Source organism: Dermochelys coriacea, chromosome 25 (genome assembly GCF_009764565.3).
Source record: "Dermochelys coriacea isolate rDerCor1 chromosome 25, rDerCor1.pri.v4, whole genome shotgun sequence".
Classification (NCBI taxonomy): Eukaryota; Metazoa; Chordata; order Testudines; family Dermochelyidae; genus Dermochelys; species Dermochelys coriacea.
The window spans coordinates 1,480,220-1,503,900 of NC_050092.1; the positions used below are offsets into that span (position 1 = coordinate 1,480,220).

At 41.9% G+C, this 23,681-nt stretch overlaps 1 protein-coding gene across 1 annotated transcript in view; it reads left to right on the top strand.

Moving 5' to 3' along the window:
- The window catches only part of ELAVL1 (ELAV like RNA binding protein 1), a 71,436-nt gene that overhangs the window by 21,952 nt on the left and 25,803 nt on the right, over positions 1 to 23,681 (top strand). Inside the window, exon 3 of the mRNA XM_038383837.2 lies at positions 21,053 to 21,156. Within this exon, the coding sequence (XP_038239765.1) occupies positions 21,053 to 21,156 (104 nt within the window). The remainder of the gene's footprint in view (positions 1 to 21,052; positions 21,157 to 23,681) is intronic.

Below are 23,681 nucleotides of genomic sequence, written 5' to 3' on the forward strand. Positions count from 1 at the left end.
CTGACCTGCTTAACACAGCTGAAGAATTCATATGGTAATTCCTGTACTGAAGGAAATTATTTGTCCCTACTATGTAAATGAACACTTTCAGGCCCAGTAACTTGTGGCTGAGTTAGATATGCAACCTCTCTATTTAGTCTTTAAATGAGAATGAATTTACTTTTTCCCTTATAGGTAATTATAAGAATTTGTCTTATTTCCAGATTGAATTTTTATGAATTATAGGCATTGTATCTTGTTATGCATTCTCTGCTCGATTAGTCTCCTAGTGTCAGATACTTTCTACCTCGGAAGATGCCTATAGACTATGATCAAGACCTTTAACTTTTTTGCCTAGCTAAATTGAACTTTTTAAGTTTCTCATTGTATGACACGTAGTCCATTCCTTGAATCACTTTTCATAGCTCTTCTCTGAACTCTCCATTTTTTTTGTCTTCTTTTGAAGTATGAGTATCAGAACTGGATACAGTATTCCAGTAGTGGTCTCACCAGTGTTGTATATGCAAGTGATGCTCTCTCCCTACTCTTACTAGATCCCTCTTTATACATCCAAAGATCTTGTTAGCCTTTTTCGCCATAGCATCCCTCTCATGTTCAGGTGGTTTACTACAGTGACCCTAAGTACTTTGCAGAGTCACTGTTTTCAAGAATAGTTGCCCATCCTGTAAATACTGGCCTATGCTTTTGCTCCTAAATCTATGACCTTGCATTTGGCTATATTGAAATTCATGGTTTTAATGGCTTCTACATAATTTACCAAGCAATCTAGATTTACTTTGTGTGAGTTGTTTACTGCTACAATTTTTCAGTCATCTGCAAACTGTATCTGCAAAGACTTTATATTTTCTTCCAGGTCACTGATAAAAATTTTTTTTTTAAATGGCATAAGGCTGAGAGAGACAAGGCAGGAACCCTCAATAACAGTGGTTCTCAAACTATGGGGCAGGCCTCCCAAAGGAGGAGCAGGAATGTGTCAAGGCAGGGGCAAGCTGTGTGGGTGTTTTTTGTTTTTGTTTTTGTTTTGTTTAGTCTGTTGTGAAAAGTGATATCGACGAATGACTTTTCACATTGCCACCCTTACTTCTGTGCTGCTGCTGGTGTGGCGCTGCCTTCGGGACTGGGCACCTGGCCAGCAGCTGCTGCTCTTTGCTTTGCTTTCAGAACTGGGTGGCAATATATGTACTTGGAATGAGGGGCATAACCTACTACAGATACTATTACAGATCAAATAAGTTTGAGAATCACTGTTCTGGAAATACCCCCACTATTTGATCCTTCTCTGTTAAGCTAGCATCTCAAAATGCAATTGTTGTTTTAATATATTGAACAAGTATCGTATTGATTTGATATAATGCAGATTTATTAATCTGAGGTACTAAATCTTATGCCTTACAGATATCAAAGTATATTCTATCAAGTTATCTTTATCAACCAGATTTGTAATGCTGTTTTAAAAAAAAATCAAGTTTGCTTGACAACACCTATTTTCCATTAAGCTATGTTGATTGTCATTTAATTATTTTTCTGTCTTCTCTTTATTGATAGTCCCACAGCATCTGTTCCATTATTTTTGCCTGACATTGAGGCCAAACAAACTAGCTGATGATTAGCTACTTACCTTGTTTTGTTCTTTTACTTTCTTCTTGGTCTCTGGAATTTGTTTTCCAAGGTTTATTGAACCAACACTAGTGACTTGCAGACTCTTGGGTGCAACATTTCCAGATCTGTTTGATTGAAAGTTTTTAACTTTAGTAGAAGCTGCTTAACACCCTCCTTGGTTACTGCTGGAATGGTGCTGTTATGTGGTGAAAACATCTAGTTTTGTTCCTCATAAAGAATAAACATTAACCAAATGCTTTCACCTTCTGTGCATCACTGACTATTTTACCATCTCAATCTAGTAAAGATGATTTGTTTAAGTGTTAGGATTTCTTTTGTTCCATGATTCATTAAAAATATTCTTCCGTTTTGTCCTTTAACCTGTTAGCCATTGATACTCCATTGGTACCTTCAGCTTCCTTTGAGTCAACTGCAGTTCTTAACTTCTAGTTTATATTCATTGCAATCCATTTTCCCTTTTTCCATTTGCTGATTACTGCATGCTGACTTATCTTTTATTGTTCCTTTCATATGCTCTCAGCCAAGATGCCCCTCTAACTGAAGCATTATGCTCTCAGTCAGTATTGCATATAATTATTTTTAGCTTTGAGAAATTGGCCCTTTTACAATGCCAAGAGTCTATATATTACTGGCTGGGACTGTATTCTGTTTTCACAGAGCAAATAGATCGTGGTCACTTTTGCTAAGGCATCTGCTAACTCTTTATTTTGCTGAGAATGCATCTTTGTCCCTTAAATAAATAAAATTCTATAAATAACTGATCTTTTGTTTAGTATCTTTTTTGAACCATTTTTACTAACAAATGGTTGTCTTTTTAGTTACATTTTTCCATATAGTTAAAACTCATTGCCAGTTATCCTTGTATGTACTGTTGAAGAAATTAGTGTTTAAGCAGTGTTATCTATTTTTCGATCTTTCCCATTACATTCACAATTTTCTCATTCAAAATGGCCACGCTTTCCCAGAGGTTAATGGCTTTTAAGCTACTTATGCCCAAGTAGAGAAAGAACTGCTTTGCTAGAGGGGAACAATCAGAGTTACTTTCCAAAGTTTTAGTAACTAGTATCTAAAACCACTACTTCAGGGCATAATCCAACCTCTAACTTCTGGGGTTTAGGAGGAAACTTCCCTGGGAGCAGGTTGTCCCATATCTGTTAGGGTTTTTTTATATCTTGTGTTCAATGCCAGCTGCTTCAGTTTTAGAGACAGGATACTGAACTAGATGGAGTACTCATCTTGAATTTCTGTATTCTGATGGAGTGGTTATGGTTCTGTGCTTGCTTCAAAGGAATCGTCTGCTGTTTGTGGCTATGTAACACCCTTGTCTTGATATAATTCGTGTCAATGGTTGCCCAAGGTTAATAGGCTATCCCAGCCCTCCTTAACAATGCTTCAGCCTATCACCTGACTGGGGGCAAAGGGATAGTGCTGAAAAGGATTGGCTGTTTAGAGTGTGATGGGCTGATGATTCCTCAAAAGCTATGTAAATATCCACTGAGGAGGAAGACAAAGGCAATGTCTGTCCAGGATTATCTTACTTTTGCTCACTTCCTGAAGAAGCAGCCCCAGTTCACTTCCTAAAGCACAAGCCCATCCTTTCTCTTCCTGCAATCCCCTGCTTTATTTGTTACACACCTTTGAATGAGGCAGGGTGAGGGCTTCAGATAACTGCCTCATTGGGGGCACGGCTACACATTCAGCGCTGCAACGGCACAGCTGGACTGATGCCGCCACAACGTGTCTGGTGAAGATGCTCTATGTCAATAAAACTACCTCAGTGAACGGCAGAAGCTATGTCTGTAGGACAAGCTCTCCCACCAACATAGCATTGTGCACACGAGCACTTACGTCAGTGTAACTTATGTCGCTCGGTGGTGATTTATTCACGCCCCTGTGTGACGCAAGGTATGCCAATGTAAGCTATAGTTTAGATATAGCCTTACTATGTATTCTAGGCATTGATTGAGGCCCAGATTCTGTGGGGCAAGAAAATAGCATGTGATCATATCATTGGGGCAAAATTAAGGAAGAAGGGGCAGCCTTTGTTATGGCAAATTTAAGTGATTTCCCCCTTAAAATAACTTGTTTGTTTAGGAAGTAGTTTAAGCAATTTTACAAATCTCTCTACCACAAGTGTAATATTAACAATTACAAAAAATTAATTTTGTTTGGAGAATTTATACAAAGATAGTCATAGGTGAACCTCCTTGGCATCAAAGACTTTTTTTCTGCTTTAAACTGAAAAAACAGTTCTTCAAGTGATGGACCCTATTGTATTTCAGTTAGGTCTTATGCATGTGCACTGTGTGTTTGGATCTGGAGATTTTTTTTTTTTTCAGATGGTAGTGTTCGTTGATCTGCACATGCACCTGTGGCTTGCCCTCATGGTTTTGTCAGAAGTGATAAAGGGCGGACAGAACCGATCACGTCTCCAGTTCCTTCTGACTGCAACATGGTCTGGATCGGAACTATTAGTGTCCTCTTGCATGTGATGCACTTACAACTACAACAACAAACACATGGTACATAGTGTTAGAGTTTTACCATTTCTATTGATTTTTATAGTAGTTTAGTTTGCTAGTAGAATCGGGGTTCCTTTTTGGGATGTTTTAGTCCTAGTGGGGAAACCCCCCCCATCCCCACCCATGTGCGGGTACTGGACTATGCAGAGAACCCCAGGCTTTAAAATCTGTGCCTCCTGCCCATGTTCCTTCTTGGTCAACTACGAACATCAATGCTGCATCTACTGTTTGGAAGAAGCCCACATTTCATCCAGGTGCAGAATCTGCCAGTTCTTCCCAAGCCATACCCAGGCTCTCCATCTCCGGAAGTACCTCGTGGAAGTTGCCATGAGACCTCATTTTGACCCTGGCCAGGCAACCCCCCTGTACATCAACCTGAGGCTACCAGCAGTGTGCCTTCCACTATGAAGTCCGAGGCTGGCACCAGCAGTACCACCATTGTGGACCACGCGCCAGGGTCTAGTTAGGAGGTAAGGAAGCATGCACATAAGCATGGCAGTAAGTCTTCCTCTAAACCTAAGAAGGGAGAGACTCCTTCCATGAGTTCCAGTCCATGGGGACGGAGTGCAAGCTAAAGTGCACAAACATGAAAAGCAGCTGCATAAATAGACAGATCCACCAGTACCAAGTGTGGATCCACGCGCACAGTCAACATCAGCATCGCTCAGAGCCAGAGAGCCATAAGCTCCAAGGAAGACCACTACTCTGGTTCCAGGGACTGAGAAAGCGCTCTGGCACTTTTCCCAACCTCCGTGGCATCAAGAGGCCCAGGAAGTGTGGTGACCTTGATTCTCCCAGAACCCCATGCTTTCTGGAGCCCTCTACTTCCAGGGAGATGTTATCTCCTGCATCAGACATGCCACATCTGAGGCACTCCTCGCCTATCACTCCAACAGTGCACATGCTTCTGCTAGCTCCGATGGTACTGCCAATGGAACTGGTCTCTCAACTTCGTCTTAAGAGGACTTGGATGAGGGTTAGGGACCATCCATCCCTTCCTGCCTCTACAAGTACCCACTGTGGCCTTCTATATTGTGACCGTATTCTCCACTCCAGCTGCCACTGGTTTCCTTGCTCCTCAGAACCCTCTGGATCCATCCTGCTGTCTCTATTGGGGATCATGGCCCTAATACCTTCCCTCAGAACCTGTCTATTCTGTCAGGGAGGCTTCACCTATTTCACCATCTGAGGTGCTTTTGAGTCGATGTTTGGAACCTGTAATGGAAGATGAGCTGCTCAGAAGGTACTGCTGGAACAGGAGAAATTCCCATCATCCTTTCCTGATGCAGCAGTGGTTTCAATGTCCTGCCCATCTTGTGATGACTACCAGGAATTCCAGGATCTCCTGTGTGGAGTGGCTGGAGAGCTTCACATTCCCCAAGAGGAGATCCAAGACACTCAGCATAAGCTGCTGGATATACTTCACCTTAGGTTGACTCTGCTTGGCCTCGATATCAAACAACGATGCCATCCTTGAGCCAGCTCACACAGTTTGTGTATGCCAGCCACATATACACTGACCCCAAAGGGGGCAGAAAAAGATACTATGTACCAGTCAAGGGGTCTGAGTTTCTGTTCTCACCTCCACCTCCCAATTCACTTGTGGTCCATGCAGCGACAGAACGGGCTAGGCAACAGCATCCATGCTCCACCCCATCCAGCAGGGAGGGCAAGCAACTGGACTTTTCAGGCTGCAAAGTAGTCTTTTCAGCCAGCCTTCAATACAGGATTTCAAATGACCAGGCATCACTTGCCAAATACGATTTCCTGAATTACAGAAAACTTAAGGACTTTGTCGAAAAACTTCCACAACAGGACCAGACCTGATTCCAGAAGATTCAAAAATCTTATGCTCCAGGACCACCCTCAGTCTTCCTCCTCCCAGATGCAACCCCTACAGAAGAGGTATTTCTGAGGAAATCTAGAGAGTTGTCAGCTACCTTGCCTGCTGCCATACAACCACACCACCCCATTTGAGTGTCGTCTAGCACTCTTTACAAACTTGGAGTGCAATAACAACATACAAGTGGGTGCTAAGTCATCCACTATGGCTGTACGATTGAGTTCTTTATGCTACTCATCCACAGCCCCCTCCCCCATCCCTCCTCAAGGACCACTCATGACAGCAACTTCGCCCTGGAGGTGGCTGCCTGACTACAAAGAGGGGCGATAGTGGGTTTCTCTGGACTCTTCTATTCAACTTACTTCCTGATACCCCCAAAAGAAGGATGGGTGGAGCCCAATCCTGTATCTCTATCATCTCAATTGATTCATCTGCAAAACCCAAGTTTCATATGGTCACCTTAGCAGCCATCATCCCATCATTAGACGAAGGCATTTGCTTATGGCTCTCCATATGCAGGATGCTTATTTTCACATAAATATCCAGCTGTCCCACCGAAGGTTCCTGATGTTTACGGTAGTCCTTCAGCACTTTCAATATAGGATCCTGCCATTTGGATTCACCACTGCTCCCAGGTTTCAGAGTAGCAGCCGTGTTAGTCTGTATCCACAAAAAGAGAAGGAGGACTTGTGGCACCTTAGAGACTAACAACTTTATTTGATCATAAGCTTTTGTGAGCTACAGCTCACTTATCGGATGCATTCAGTGGAAAAGCTTTTGCCATCATGGAGGCCTATCTCAATGACTGGCTCTTAGCAGCATGGTCCAGAGATGAAGTCCAGATTTTTACCTCCATATTACTCAGACTTCTTTCATCCCAAAGGATCATCATCAGTGTTGAAAAATCAACTTTGGACCCCACATGGTCCCTAGAATTCATAAGGGCCTCCATCAACTTAGTCATAGCACGAGCATAGCTACCAAGGAACATATTCCAGTCTTTCGTAGCCCGAGTAGTCTCTCTCATAGGCACTCGTAGCCTGAGTAGTCAGTGGTCCTTCTCTCCTGGTCCTTCTCTCTCTTGCCTATCTCTCTTGGGCACATACATCACTGCCTTGGCTCACCTCCGCTTTTGCTGCCTCTAGATGTGGCTCCAGAGAGTTTACTCACCCATGGATCTGATACTGACTGTTCCTACTGAAGTGCACTCTTCCCTCCAGTGGTGGATAGACCCCGACAGGTCATAGAATATCAGGGTTGGAAGGGACCTCAGGAGGTCATCTAGTCCAGCCCCCTGCTCAAAGCCCCTGGGACCAATCCCCAACTAAATCATCCCACCCAGGGCTTTGTCAAGCCTGACCTTAAATACCTCTAACAAAGGCAATTCTACCACCTCCCTAGGTAATGCATTCCAGTGCTTCACCACCCTCCTAGTGAAAAAGGTTTTCCTAATATCCAACAGGTCAGTGTGAGGGTCCCCTTTCTCCCATCCTCCCCGGACAACACATCCCTCATAGGGTTGGAGATTGCATAATGCAGGGAACATTGACCCCTCAAGAATTCAGGATGCACATCAACATTCTAGAACTCTGAGATGTTAGGAAGGCATGCCAAGCATTTCTCTTATCCATTTGCTCCCATAATGATCTCATAGATACTAAGGTCAGAAGGGACCATTCTGATCATCTAGTCCAACCTCCTGCACAGCGCAGGCCACAGAATCTCACCCACCCACTCCTACGAAAAACCTCACCTATGTCTGAGCTATTGAAGTCCTCAAATCGTGGTTTAAAGACTTCAAGGAGCAGAGAAGCCTCCCTCAAGTTACCCATGCTACAGAGGAAGGCGAAAAACCTCCACGGCCTCTCCAATCTGCCCTGGAGGAAAATTGCTTCCCGACCCCAAATATGGCGATCTGCTAAATCCTGAGCATATGGGCAAGAATCACCAGCCAGATACCCCAGAAAATTCTTTCCTGGGTAACTCAGATGCCAGATATTATCGTGCTGGACAATACCGCCGCTGTTTACTACATCAGCAAACAAGGGGGCATGAAATTAATGGCTCTTTGTGGTGAAGTGGTCAAGGTCCACCTAGCAGCAATTTAGCACCTTTCACACGCTCCCCCCGCCCAGTGGAAGGACACTCCATATTTACACACCTGTTGACTGCTAGGCTTTGTAAGGCCTCATTAGAACCTTCTCACCATACAACCTATTGCCCCTCCCCAGTGGGACCTTAACCTAGTTTTATCAGCACTGATGAAACGGCTTTTAGCCTCTAGCTTCCTTCTGTCCCTTCTTTCCATTTAAAGTTGCCTTCCTTGTGGCTATCACTTTCTCCACTTTCCCATAGGATTAAGTCTCCCTGCACCTACATCTCAAGTTTCTGCCAATGTTCGTATCCCAGTTACATGTCAACCAACCCATCCGCTTACCTACTCTCTTCCTGAAGCCTCAGAAAAAGGACGACTATTTCATTCCCTTGATGTCCATCAGGCCTTGGTCTTCTACCTGCAGAGGACGAGACCAATCAGGAAATCTTCTAGATTGAGATGAAACAATATCCAGGAGGGTTAAGTGGCATGCAATCTACAAGTGGATTTCACTATGCTATCAGTTGTCAGGACTGCCTCCATCCCCTGGGGTGAAGGCACATTCCATGAGAGACCAGGCTTCGACCACCGCCATCCTCCACATTTTGCTTCTTTGGGACATATGTAGAGGGGACACATGGAGTTCAGTACATACCTTTGCCACGCATAGATGCAGGATTCTGCAACGGATGCCTCATTCGGCATGGCTGTCCTCTGCTAAACCGTTCCATCTTCATCCTTGCACTATCCTCCAACTTCAGTGTACTGCTTGTTAATCACTCTCAGTGGAATATAATAGGGACCATCACTCAAAGAAGAAGAGGAGGTTACTTGTCTGTAACTGGAGGGCCCTCAAGATTTGTGGTCCCTATCTGTATTCCACTTCCTGCCCTCCTTCCCCTCTGCTGCGGATATCTTGAATTCACAGTGGAGAAGGAATTGAAGACAAGATCAGTCTGCCTCACCCTCAATCACTTCGGACGAAACTGTGAGGTGAACAAAGGGCTCATGTGTAGCCCAACAGACATTACTACTTGGGGGGGGGGGGAATCTCCTGCTCATAATGCACATGCATAAACCCTCAATGGAATACAAGCAGGTACCATGTCTCAAAAAATATCTAGTTACAGATAAGTAACGTCGTAATCTGTTTCTGTTTATATTAGCAAACAAAGCAAGTGAATGTATTTAAAGATATTCAGAAACAATTGTAAATGCTCTATCATTTGCAGGTGATTGTACTGTCCAGAGTATCAAATTCTAACCAAATACTTAAGTATGTTTTTATCCTTTGTATATATTGTTGTATAGGTATGTACTTGATGAGTTAACTGTTCAGTTACAGCAACACATAATTTTAGGACTGTCAAATTAATCACAGTTAATGCAAGGGATTAATGCAAAACAAATTGAGTAGATTTAAAAAAAAAGTCACGATTTAATCACTGCTTTGAGTATTATCAAGCAGCACCTGTCAACATGGAAGCATACGAATATTTAGTATATTTGGCATGTAAATACCTTGCAAGGCTGGCTACAATAGTGCCATGTGAATGCATGTTCTTGCTTCCAGGTGATGTAAATAAGAAGTGGGCAGCATTATCTCCCGTAAATGTAAACAAACTTGTTTGTCTTGGTGATTAGCTGAACAAGAAGTAGGACTGCATGGATTCAGAATCATAGAATATCAGGGTTGTAGGCTCTAAAGCTGTAAACTTTTTATTTTGGAGTGCAGTTACTTACAAAATTCTATATTGGTAAGTTGCAATTTCACGATAGAGATTGCACTACAGTACTTGACTGATGTGAATTAAAAATACTATTTTGTTTACAAATATTTGTAAACTTAAAAAAATCAAATATTAAGTGAGCACTGTACACTTTGTATTCTGTTGTAATTGAAATCAGTATATTTGAAAATGTACAAAAACATCCAAAATATTTATAATAAATGTAAATTGGTATCCTATTATTTAACAATGCAATTAAAATTGCATTTAATTGTGACTATTTTTAAATAATTTGACAGCCCTACTAACTTTAAAAAAAAATTTCCCTCTCCATTGAGAAGTTGCCAGTTGTCCAGTGGCTACTAATTTAAGATTCATTGTTCACTTTTTTCATTTTTTATTAGGAAGCCCTAAAGAATCATTTAGAAATATCTAGAAGGTTGCATACTTCAAGTTTATGTAGGTGGAGCTGTATACCCAGCTGGATCCTCAAGTCCCTGAGGGCCAGCTCCTGCCCCAGGGTGAATGTCCCAGCTGGGGGCAGACCTGGCTGGAGTGGAGGTGAGGGGCCCAGTGAGTGAATATGTGAGAGGCTTCCAGCAAGCATGATTTTCACTTAAATTAGGCCCATAGAATGCCCATTTGGTGCTGCAGAGAGTTCTCTCACCTTAACCCCTCAGGACATTGACCTCGCCTTTGTATCGAGAGCCTGCATAATCCTAACAATTAGATCAGTGGAAATAAGGCTTCTCTGACTTTGATACCTGGAATGTTCCCTGACATTTTGAAATTGAGCCGGTGCAGTTTTCAAAAGTTATCACTTTACAAACAGTGAAATGTCATTGAATTGAGCAAAGCAAGGCCTTACACTCGGCCAAATATGTAACCATATTGAAATATTTGGTTATGAATTGCCTATAGTCTAATAATTGGACATATTCACTAAGTGTATAATCTATTTCTCACCTCTTCGACTGCAATTTCTTCAAATCCTGTTCCCACCCAACTTTAATAGGTTTTTTTAACCACTGTAGTCTTAAAGTATGTTAAAAACTTAAATTTTAATTTTATTGTGCTACAAATCAAGATTGATTCTTTTCCCAAGTCAAATCCCATTCCCTGGGCTAACTTGTCTATCCACATCCTTTTCCCGCGATATATATGTGAATACTTCTTTACCAAGTTGACAGCAAAAACTGATAGAAATTACGTATTTTGTTTCCTGTTTGTCCAGAAGCTTTTGTTTCTATTAAGTTAACTTTATTAAAGTTAACTGTATGAAACAGCTTTCTAGAAAAGCCTTGAACTCTAATGCCTAACCTGAAAGTACTGGGAGACTGAGTCAGTTAAAGATGATCTTGATTTCTGGAAAAGTCTCTGAATGAAGCACTTAAGCGCTGCTGTTTTGTAAATGCAATAGAGACTGAAAAGGCAGTGTTTAGGCTTTTCACGCCTGTCCAGAACCACCAAGGGATGAACAAATTCTTAAGTATCCTCTCCCCTCTCCTCCCCCTCCCCCCAAAATGAAGCTAATGGTTTTGCACATAGTCATTTCTGGGGAGTTTGTTCATTGAAATGGATATTCAGAAATGTAGGAATTGCCATATTGGATCAGAATAAATGGTCTGTATTCTGTTTTTCTGTCTGACAGTGGCCAATACCATATGGTTCAAGAGAAGCGGCTAGAATCCCTATAATGGACAATTATGGAATAATTTTGGTTGTGGGAACAGTGTCTTAAAATTCCTAAATATGATATGGTAATGCATATACTCAAGAAAGCATAAGTAAGGTTGCATAGGTTAACTTAATTTTAGTATTTAACTTTTTAGAGAGCTTCACTATACAACTCTGTTAATGTTCCTTGGTATGGAAACTTGTAGGTTTAAAAAATTCTGAAACAACAAATATTTTTATCTTGTACATCTGTCTGCTAGCAGTAGAATACAAGGTATCAGAATTCCTCAGCCCCCATTCTTGATTCTGGTAGGGGAGAGGATCTTAATGGTTAGCATTGGAGACTGAGAATTGGGTCTCCTGCATGCTGTGTGTTTTTGTTAAAGCACTTTTTGAAAGTTATAGGTGAGTAATTCCCTTTTACATACAGCATACCACAGATTTGGCATATTTATTCAGAGTGTGTCTGCGTCTCCTAAATCCCATCATCCTAGAGACCTGCTTTCTGTTCCTGGCTCTGTCAGAAGTGACCTTGTGCAACTGCTTTGGCCCTCAGGCATTCTTTCTTGATCAGTTGTTTGGGACACAAATATGGTTCCTTACCAAGGTAGGGGGCTGAGACCTTGCCCAGTGCTAAGGGTTACAAAATGCGGTGAACTATTAATACCACATGATGGGTGAAGTAAAGAGTATATAGCTTCTAGTTGTTGGCTTTCAGCTAGATCATAATGGTCCCTTCTGATCTTAATTAATATCTATGGTTCTGGTTCTACCAGGGTGTTTTGGTGAGCGTGGGCAGCATTTATTTTTGCCTGTGTCCTACATGAAGCTGTAGTGGTTGAAACAATGAGTAAGCATTGGGCAGACTGTTCTGCGCAAATTGTGAGGTTTTTGTTTTTTTTTTTTTGTTTTGTTTTGTTTTTTTTTTTTTTGGCTTATAATTTGGTCAAATAGAAAAAATTTTACATTTTCTTCCTCTGCACCTATTGCAAGTCCTATTTTTATAACCTGTTTAATTTCCCCCATACTGCCTTTAGTGTCATATTTCTTATGGTTCACTTGAGGCAAGAAGAGCAGATAACAGAGAGGAGGAGCTGTGAGTCCTGCCCCTTTGTGCTCCTGCTGGTTAGATGCTTGCTAGCAGAACTTGTAACCACTAGGGGTATGTCTACACTGTAATAAAAATCCCATGGCACTAATCTCTTAGCCTGGGTCAGATGACTTGCGCTTGTGGCTCTATAAAAATGCAGCTAGATGTTCGGGCTGGAGTCTGGGCCCTGAGACCTTCCCCCATCACAGGGTCTCGGAGCTCGGACTCCAGACCAAGCCCAGACGTCTGCACTGCAATTTTATAGCCCCGCAGCCTGAGTCATCTGACCAGGGCCAGTCGCAGCCATGCCCCCAGTCTCTTATTGCAGTGTGGATGTACCCTGTGAGGCCCATGGTGAAGAGCGAATGGTAGCTACAAATCCATCACTGTTGAGCTCTCTCTGGCTAGGGACTCATGACTAATGTAGCGCACACATTAACATTTGCAAAAAGAAAAGGAGTACTTGTGGCACCTTAGAGACTGATAAATTTATTTGAGCATAAGCTTTCGTGAGCTACAGCTCACTTCATCGGATGTATTCCTTCCACTCCCTACAGCTAAATTCAGTGCCTTGCATAATGACAGGTTTCAGAGTAGCAGCCGTGTTAGTCTGTATTCGCAAAAAGAGGAGTACTTGTGGCATCTTAGAGACTAACAAATTTGTTAGTCTCTAAAGGTGCCACAAGTACTCCTTCTCTTTTTGCAAATACAGACTAACATGGCTGCTACTCTGAAACCTGACATTAACATTTGTTAATTTAAAGGGAGCATCACTACCAGACTTCTGTATCACCTGTTCCCAAACCAGCCCGTGAACTACTGGGCAAACGCTCTGCAAGAATTGGTTTGTCACAAGTCCTACTATCTCTTTATTTCTAGGCTGCTCATTGAAGAGAGAGAAGCCAAGAGACCTTTAAAAGCAAATGGAGAGGAGGGCAGAGAAGGATCTGAGCTAGATGCCTCTATTAGGGACCTCTGCTACATAAGAGGAAAAACTAACACAAGCCCCCTTCCCCTGTTGGAGCCACCTATGGGACTGGAGTTTCTACCAGCATCAGGAGAGAAATGTAAAAGGGAGAAGAAATGTAGTAACTCAAGCAGTGCATCCAAGGAAGAGCAGGGGGTGAAGAGGGGGAGGAGAGAAACAGGTACATAGACAGCATACCTAGAGTAGAAGGGAATGTTGTATGTAGCAAAAGGAGACACTTTATGAAAGAGTTTGTTATGAATACAACAACAAAAAAGATATTCTTTGTATTGTTTGTGAGTGTAGTACTTTATCTAAAATTGTAACTTTTTATGCATGCTCTGCTTGGCTAATGATTCAGCTGAAGAAAGGGTGTATTTGCTTTTGCTTTTTATTTAATTTTAATGTATTTGGATTTAAATATACACATAAGATGGTCTATCTAGAGTCTTGCTATCGTTTCCATCAACTACAAATGGACTATGAACCATTTCAAACCATTACAAAATCAATACAGTAGTATATTCTCCTTTCTAGTCACTCCGCTCCCCAATATGACCAACCTGCAAACATATTATAAATTAATTTGTCCCCCATCCCTCTCCTTGCCCTTAAATAAACATTCTCCCTAATCACTTCAGCTTTCCCCAAATGCCTGCTCAAAGTATACTTTCCAGCATGCCCTAAAGGTCAGTTAACTTGGGCTATTTAGAACTAGGAGATGGGAGTGAATTACAATGTCAGAAACTCTCATTGCGGGTGGTCTGTGAACAGCTCCCTTTTCTGTACCCAGGGAGCTCTAGTTCATATGCCTCTGCTGATCACAACTACTGCAGGATTGCGCAAGGAAAGAAGTGTGTTTTATGTTGGATGATCCCAACCCATTTATGGCATTAAAACTCAAAATCAGCAACTGGGAGCCAAGGGATAGGTCCTGGAGCACTGCCATCATGCACTTGCAGCAAGATACTCCATTTAACAAACGAGTTGCAACATTCTGCACTAGCTTTAGCTTGTGAATGATTTAAGATTTAACCTATGTATAGAGCACATTGCAGAAGTCCAATCTAAAGTTGACAAAGGCATGGATTATAATGGCAAAGTCTTCATCTGAGAGGGAAGGATGCAACCCCATTGCCAGCCGTAGGAAAAGGGTGTCTTTGTCTCTTGTTTGAGCGTCTAGCAGCAGTTGAAAATTTAACCAGACCCTTAATTTTTTAATTTTACTACCAATTATGTCCAGATACCTTCAGAGGATCCGACATAAACCACCTCCTCCAATTGCCTCCCTTAACCCACTGTAACATTCCATTTTTATCTGTAATGTCTCATCCAGCTCACTCTCATCCATAGCCAATCTTTTCCAGAGATAGGGAAGATGCTCAACTTTACACTCTGAGCTGTAGGAAATGGCAAAAAATCTATCATCAATATATTGAAATATTTAGGGGCATATTACTTTGCCACTCATTTAGCATGCTCATTGATTAACTTTATAGAACTTTGAGGTACTTCACGTGAAAGAGCCCTCAGGATCTTGCCACAAAAAGTAACACAGCCGTTAAAGAGCAGTCCTGTTGACTTGCCGTAACACTTCATGATCTGTGCTACTGAAGGCAGAGTTGATAACAAGGATTACGGATTTTTATCCTTTGCCCAGAGAAGATTGCACTTCTGGTGTTGGTTAGCAATCTCTGTACCTAGGTTGGAACCCTGATCAGCAAGGCGCAGGGAGGTCCAGATACTGAGAAATTAGTTTTACTGTAACCTTTTCCATAATCTCTGCTAAAGGTAAGAGATTAGGTACTAGTTGATAGTCTGCTTTGAGGTGGGTTTCTGGACAGAAGCGAAAACATGCTTCCTTTAGAGCATTAAACACTCTGCTCTTCAAAGGAGGTGTTAACATGCTCCAGTTGTGAAGGATCCAGGTGTGTGCCTTTCCCATCTCTCCAATGGTCTGTACCAGTCAGGAAGGACAGAGACCCAAATAACAGGTTGTGGCATGAAGTTCTACCAGTGCATGATACAGACCAAAACTCAACCAGAGAGAGAATCTCTAGTATTTATCTCTTCCCAGACCCTATCTCAGATATGGAGACTTCAGTCTGCCTCTGACTTTTTTATCTGTAAAGTAACCAAACATTACCTCCAAATTGGAGAAAGTCTCATCAGCACTCAGATGAAGTCAGTCTGCATTAACCAGTCTATCTGCAATCAGACCAAATCCATTGATCAGGACTTTGCACATGCTATAGTGGAAGTCAAGAGATTTTTTTTTTTTTTTTTTTTTTGCCATCTGTATAGCCACAACACATGAATTTAAAAACATCTGTCCTCTTGTCTGTTTTGTCTGTCACAGGTCAACTGTAAATCTTTGTATTCTCCAGGGCTGAAGCAGGCACTTAAGGGGGCACTCTTATCTATAGTTAAGAGGAAAAGATTGTTATAGAGTGGTACCAAGCCAACAAGAGAGTTGTCTCTTGTAAATAACATACCCTTCTTCAGAAACTTCTGGAAGCATTCAAGTTCACTGAGGGCTAATCCGCAACAAAAAATAGGGTATGCCCCCTATATTAATGGAGAAAATGGCACACTGTGTGTTTAGTCCTATGTGGGGAAAGATGATGAGAGGCCCATTTATTTGGGAGCGATAGCAGATTGGTAGAAGTCAGAAGCATTTGATCCTTTGTGTGATTGAATGAGGTGTGAAATTTACAATAGTACTCTTTGGCTTTAGAGACTGTTGGGCTGTTGCATTATTTATCTAGTAGGTTTTGTCATTTTGCTGTCTGTGTACAACTTCATTAAGAATGTCAAAGGGTGCTGTAGTTGTGTATTAAATTTAGCCCCATATCATACATAGATTCATAGATACTAAGGTCAGAAGGTACCATTCTGATCATCTAGTCCGACCTCCTGCACAGCGCAGGCCACAGAATCTCACCCACCCACTCCTATGAAAAACCTCACCCATGTCTGAGCTATTGAAGTCCTTAAATCATGGTTCAAAGACTTCAAGGAGCAGAGAAGCCTCCCTCAAGTCAACCATGCCCCATGCTACAGAGGAAGGCGAAAAACCTCCAGGGCCTCTCCAATCTGCCCTGGAGGAAAATTCCTTCCCGACCCCAAATATGGCAATCAGCTAAACCCTGAGCATATGGGCAAGATTCACCAGCCAGATACCCAGGAAAGAATTTTTTATAGTAACTCAGATCCCATCCATCTAATATCCCATCTCAGGGGATTTGGCCTATTTACCCTGAATATTTAAAGATCAATTACTTACCAAAATCCCATTATCCCATCATACCATCTCCTCCATAAACTTATCGAGTAGAATCTTAAAGCCAGATAGATCTTTTGCCCCCACTGCTTCCCTTGGAAGGCTATTCCAAAACTTCACTCCTCTGATGGTTAAAAACCTTCGTCTGATTTCAAGTCTAAACTTCCTGGTGGCCAGTTTATACCCATTTGTTCTTGTGTCCACATTGGTGCTGAGGTTAAATAATTCCTCTCCCTCTCCTGTATTTATCCCTCTGATTATATTTATAGAGAGCAATCATATCTCCCCTCAACCTTCTTTTAGTTAGGCTAAACAAGCCAAGCTCCTTAAGTCTCCTTTCATAAGACAAGTTTTCCGTTCCTCGGATCATCCTAGTAGCCCTTCTCTGTACCTGCTCCAGTTTGAATTCATCCTTTTTAAACATGGGAGACCAGAACTGCACACAGTATTCTAGGTGAGGTCTCACCAGTGCCTTGTACAACGGTACTAAAACCTCCTTATCCCTACTGGAAATGCCTCTCCTGATGCATCCCAAAACCGCATTAGCTTTTTTCACAGCCATAGCACATTGGCAGCTCATAGTCATCCTATACTCCAAGGTCCAATACTCCAAGGTCCTTCTCCTCTTCCGTTACTTCTAATTGATGCGTCCCCAACTTATAACTAAAATTCTTGTTGTTAATCCCTAAATGCATAACCTTACACTTCTCACTATTAAATTTCATCCTATTACTATTACTCCAGTTTACAAGGTAATCCAGATCCTCCTGTATAATATCCCGATCCTTCTCCGAATTGGCAATACCTCCCAGCTTTGTATCATCTGCAAACTTTATTAGCACACTCCCACTTTTTGTGCCGAGGTCAGTAATAAAAAGATTAAATAAGATTGGTCCCAAAACCGATCTCTGAGGAACTCCACTGGTAACCTCCCTCCAGCCTGACAGTTCGCCTTTCAGTAGGACCCATTGCAGTCTCCCCTTTAACCAATTCCTTATCCACCTTTTGATGTTCATATTGATCCCCATCTTCTCCAATTTAACTAATAATTCCCCATGTGGCACGGTATCAAATGCTTTACTGAAATCTAGGTAAATTAGATCCACTGCATTTCCTTTATCTAAAAGATCGGTTACTTTTTCAAAAAAGGAGATTAGGTTGGTTTGGCACGATCTATCTTTTGTAAAACCATGTTGTATTTTGTCCCATTTACCATTGACTTCAATGTCCTTAACTAATTTCTCCTTCAAAATTTTTTCCAGGACCTTGCATACTACAGATGTCAAACTAACTGGCCTGTAGTTACCCGGATCACTTTTTTTTTTCCTTTCTTAAAAATAGGAACTATATTAGCAATTCTCCAATCATTCGGTACTATTCCTGAGTTTACAGATTCATTAAAAATTCTTGCTAATGGGCTTGCAATTTCAGGTGCCAATTCCTTTAATATTCTTGGATGAAGATTATCTGGGCCCCCCGATTTAGTCCCATTAAGCTGTTTCAGTTTCGCTTCTACCTCTGATATGGTAATATCTACCTCTATATCCTCCTTCCCATTTGTCATGCTACCATTATCCCCAAGATCCTCTTTAGCCTTATTAAAGACTGAGGCAAAGTATTTGTTTAGATATTGGGCCATGCCTAGATTATCTTTAACCTCCACTCCATCCTCAGTATTAAGCGGCCCCACTTCTTCCTTTTTAGTTTTCTTCTTATTTATATGGCTATAGAACCTTTTACTATTGGTTTTAATTCCCTTTGCAAGGTCCAACTCTACTCAACTTTTAGCCTGTCTCACTTGATCCCTACATGTTCTGACCTCAATTAGGTAGCTTTCCTTGCTGATCCCTCCCATCTTCCACTCCCTGTATGCTTTCTGCTTCTTCTTAATCACCTCTCTGAGATGCTTGCTCATCCAGCTTGGTCTACAACTGCTTCCTATGAATTTTTTCCCCTTTCTTGGGATGCAGGCTTCCAATAGCTTCTGCAGCTTTCATTTAAAGTAATCCCAGGCCTCCTCTACCTTTAGATCCATAAGTTCTTCAGTCCAATCCACTTCCCTTACTAATTTCCTTAATTTTTGAAAGTCAGCCCTTTTGAAATCAAAAACCCTAGTTGCAGATTTATTTGTGTTAATCCTTCCATTTAGTTTGAACTGAATTAGCTCATGATCACTTGAGCCAAGATTGTCCCCTACAACCATTTCTTCTATGAGGTCCTCGCTACTCACCAAAATTAAATCTAAAATGGCATCCCCTCTAGTCGGTTCAGCAACTACTTGATGAAGGAATCCATCAGCTATCGCATCTAGGAAAATCTGAGCCCTATTATTATTACTAGCACTGGTCCTCCAGTCTATATCTGGGAAGTTAGTCTCCCATGATCACGCAGTTTCCATTAGTATTTACTTTATTAAAGACATTAAAAAGGGCTGTATCCATATCCAAATTAGATCCCGGAGGTCTATAGCACACCCCAAGCACTATCGAAGGAGAGGCTTTACTAGTTTTCTTCCCCAATGTAATTTTTGCCCAGACAGACTGTCTTATCCGTTGCATCGCTTCTTATTTCTTTACATTCTACCTCATCATTGATATACAATGCTACTCCACCACCTTTACCTTTGTTTCTGTCTTTCCTAAAGAGCACATACCCTTCAATACCTGTAGTCCAGTCATGACTACTATTCCACCATGTTTCTGTTATCCCTATAATATCTGGTTTTACTTCCTGCACCAGTAGCTCTAGTTCCTCCATTTTGTTACCTAGACTCCTTGCATTGGTGTACAAACATCTTAATTTTTGCTGTTTGGCCTCGCTCACATTTTGTACCCTATTAGGCACAGTCATTCTACATCCAGTATAACCTATTAGACTAGTATCCACACCGCCCTCACTCCTTATATACATTCTCCTACCCATGGCTGTATCCATTCTTACTTCATCTTCTTCCCTCTCAATGCTAAAATCTGGCGTGGAGATTTTCTGGACATCTCCCATCCATCTCCCCCCAATTCCTAGTTTAAAGCTCTCTTTATCAGTTGTGCCAGCCTCGATCCTAGAAGTCTATTTCCTTCCCTACTGAGATGAAGTCCATCCTGAGAGAATTGACCTCTGTCCATGAATGCCTCCCAGTGGTCATACATCCCAAAGCCCTCCTTATAGCACCACTGCCTAAGCCATCTGTTGACAGTCATAATCTTGTCAGACCTTTGTTGCCCTTCTCTAGGAACAGGAAGGATCCCGCTAAAGATCACCTGAGCCTCAATTTCCTTAAGTGTCTTCCCCAGCCTAGCATAGTCTCCCTTAATACTTTCCAGCGAGAATCTAGCTGTAGTTGTGTATTAAATTTAGCTCCATATCATACATAGTTACTCCCAGATTGAATTTTTATTCTCAAACATTTAAGAGGGAGTGAAGAATAATTTAAGAAAAGAATGGACATGAACATCCAGTAATATACCTTCAGAGAAGTACGGTTCTTTTTGTTTTTAGAGACAGGGCATGAACCAACTTGGACCTAAGGTTTTCTCCACCCTTACATACAGAGCATGACAAGTTTAACGAAATAATAAGTGGTGTGAAAGAGAGCCCTCTTTCTCTACTCTTGCCTCCAGGAATGAAGGATTGAGTTGCTGCAGCAGCAGGGAAACTGATAATCTTGTGACTTTTCTGGTGCACGGTCATTTGCCAAATGTTCTCACTTGCCACTTTTTTTTTTTTTTCAAGCTTTGTATATTTATAAACTTAGGTTAGCACTTCTTTCACTTGTTTTTGCATGAAGTTTAACTGTTCTCTCTCAGATTTTGAAGCACCCTGTTGAAGGGAGAAGATAAGAAGTGAAATCAGAAAATGTTGCATGTCAGGATCTGTTCCAGATGACAAAATAGTTGCTGCTTGTGATTGCAGATGACACAGGGTACCTGAGTCATTGTTTCAGACTTGAATGTATTGTTCAGGCTCTCCATTTGCCATCTGAGATGCACTAGCCTCAAGGACACACATGTCTGAAGTGACAAATGGGTGAGCATTACATCAGACATCCCACGTGATATGTGACAGGCCTGAGTAACTTAACCTGGAGTTGTTGGAAAAGCTCTTAAGTTTTTGTATGTTTTAGGTGAAGTTTTGTCATCTATAGACCAAATACTTTTTTACTTGTATTTCACCAGTGATACCTTTTTTATTCATCAGGATTAATATAAAAAAATGTTCTTTCATGCAGGACACAGCTTAGGCTATGGCTTTGTGAACTATGTGAGTGCTAAAGATGCTGAAAGAGCAATAAACACACTGAATGGCCTGAGACTTCAGTCAAAAACAATCAAGGTAACGAGCATGGATTTTAAAGCTTCATATAGTAAAAGTGTAACTTGTACATAAAGAACAGTTAACTGGAACTCTGTCTTCTAAAACTTTAATGCATTCTCCTAGTAAGTTGTCTCCCCAATTCCTTTTCGACTTCTATATGCTTTGCAAGATTAAAAGCTCAAGAATGATGTTGGCTTAACATCTTGCATAACTTAAAGCAGTGTTTCTTTTGATGTAAGAAAATGTTTGAAAAGCTTAGCTGGTGAGATAAATTATTTTGAAAACTTCTAATTAGCATTTTGTTGTTTCATTACTGTCAAAACTGCTTTGAAGGCTCTTGGACTGATTTTCATAAATGCTGGACACCCAGCAGCTGCCCCTGAATTAAGTGTGGATTGGGAATTCCGAGAAAAGAAGTGCTGAATAATTGGCAAAGTATCTGTCTCTTTGATACCACTGTAAAGCCCAATAGCCACCCCAAGTAGGCAGCTCAAATCATGCCCATTTGTTTTGCAAATCTATTTGTCAATTATACTGGTAACTTGCATTGGAAGAAGTTCTTATAAGTCTGAAACATTTTAAATTCCATGCTCAGATAAATATTTAGTTTTGTCATTTGCTTTTCTTGAGTGAATGCTGTGCATCAGAGAGCATTAGAAACTGGGAACAGGGTGTTTATAGGGGAACCGTGCAATGGAATGAGCTGTCAAACACCTCAGCTTTTGTAATAGCTTTATTTTCAAAGATTCTCTCTCTCTCTCTCTTTTTCCATTTTTAGAGCACCCATCACTATAGTATCTAGGTGCCAATTTACATACCCCTGGTGTACATAATTACTGGCAGGTCATGGGTTCTATCTCAATGCCATATGGTGATGACTGTGGTGTCTGTGCACAGTAGGTAAGATTATTCCAGATTGTTGCCTGGCTTTTGGATTGAACTCATGTGAATCTCAGGTACTCAATGAGCTCTGCCTTAAAACAAAGGAAAGACGTGCACTATGTATGTATACCATTGTCCTGAAAAGGATAGACTCTCAGATCAGCTGAAATATTTGCTTGTAACTTTCTTTTTCTGTACTAGAAGGCTTGAAAAGAAGATAAAAGGTGTATTTTTGCTGGTTAACTGTCCCTACCTCAGGTGCTAAAAGCCTGTATTGATGTCAATAGTTCTTCAATTGGTATGTTCTGTGCTTGAATATAGTTACTGGTTCTTAGTAGGCACTGAAATTTATTACAAAATAACAGATATGATACATGAAGCAAAACTCACATCTGGGCTGCTCAATGTATTATATGTCAGTTGGCAGGATCAATGCTGGGCCTGTAGTTGGCTCATCAGAGTAATGATGCCACTTAGGGGCACGTCTACATTGGCAAAGTTACAGCGCCGCTCAGAGTGCTCACACTGTCAGCTGCCTGCGCAGTAGCGTGTTCACACTTGCGTCAGTATTTGGAGCGGTGCACTCTGGGCAGCTATTCCACAGCGCACCTCTTTCTTTTCTGCTGCTAAGACTTGTGGGAAGGTGGTGGGGGTCGTGGGGCATCCTGGGTCCTGAACCAATGTCCCGTGATGCATTGCTTCGCATCCTAGCAATCCCTGGGCTTCCGTCCGCATTCAACACTATCTGTCTTTCAACGGTTTGTGTACTGCACGCCCTGCCTCTTTGGGCTGCAGGAATGGATCCTGCACTGCTGACCTGTATGCTGCTCGCTCTGACCAGCACATCATGAGTGGCGGTGGAGTTATTCCTTAAACTACAAAGGCAAGAGGAGTGCGACATTGATTTCACCACGCATAGTAGCTACGACACGAGATTGCTTGTGGCATTTGCGGAGATGCTGACCACAGTGGACCGCCGCTTTTATGCTTGGGAAACCAGCACTGAATGGTAGGATCACATCATCGTGCACATCTGGGATGATGAGCAGTGGCTGCAGAACTTTCGGATGAGGAAAGCCACATTCATGGGACTGTGTGAGCTCGCCCCAGCCCTACAGCACAAGGATACGAGAATGAGAGCTTCCCTTCCATTGGAGAAGTGCGTGGTGATCACACTGTGGCAGCTGACTACTCCAGACTGCTACTGATTGGTCACTAATCAGTTCGGAGTGGGAAAGTCTACTGTTGGACTCACGTTGACTGAAGTGTGCAGGGCCATTAATTGCATCCTGCTCTGAAAGATGGTGACTCTGGGTAATGTGCATGACATTGTGGATGGCTTTGCACAAATGGGCTTCCCTAACTGCGGAGGGGCAATAGATGGCACGCATATTCCAAGTCTGATGCCAGACTGCCCAGCCACCGAGTACATTAATCACAAGGGGTATTTCTCAATGATTCTCCAAGCGCTTTTGTGGATCACGCACACATCTTTTGGAACACTGGCCTGTTCAGGAAGCTGCAAGCGGGAACTTTCTTCCCAGACCAGACAATCACCGTAGGGGAGGTCGAAATACGCATTGTGATCCTGGGAGACCCCACCTACCCCTTAATGCCGTGGCTTATGAAGCCATACATGGGGCAACTTGACAGCAGCAAGG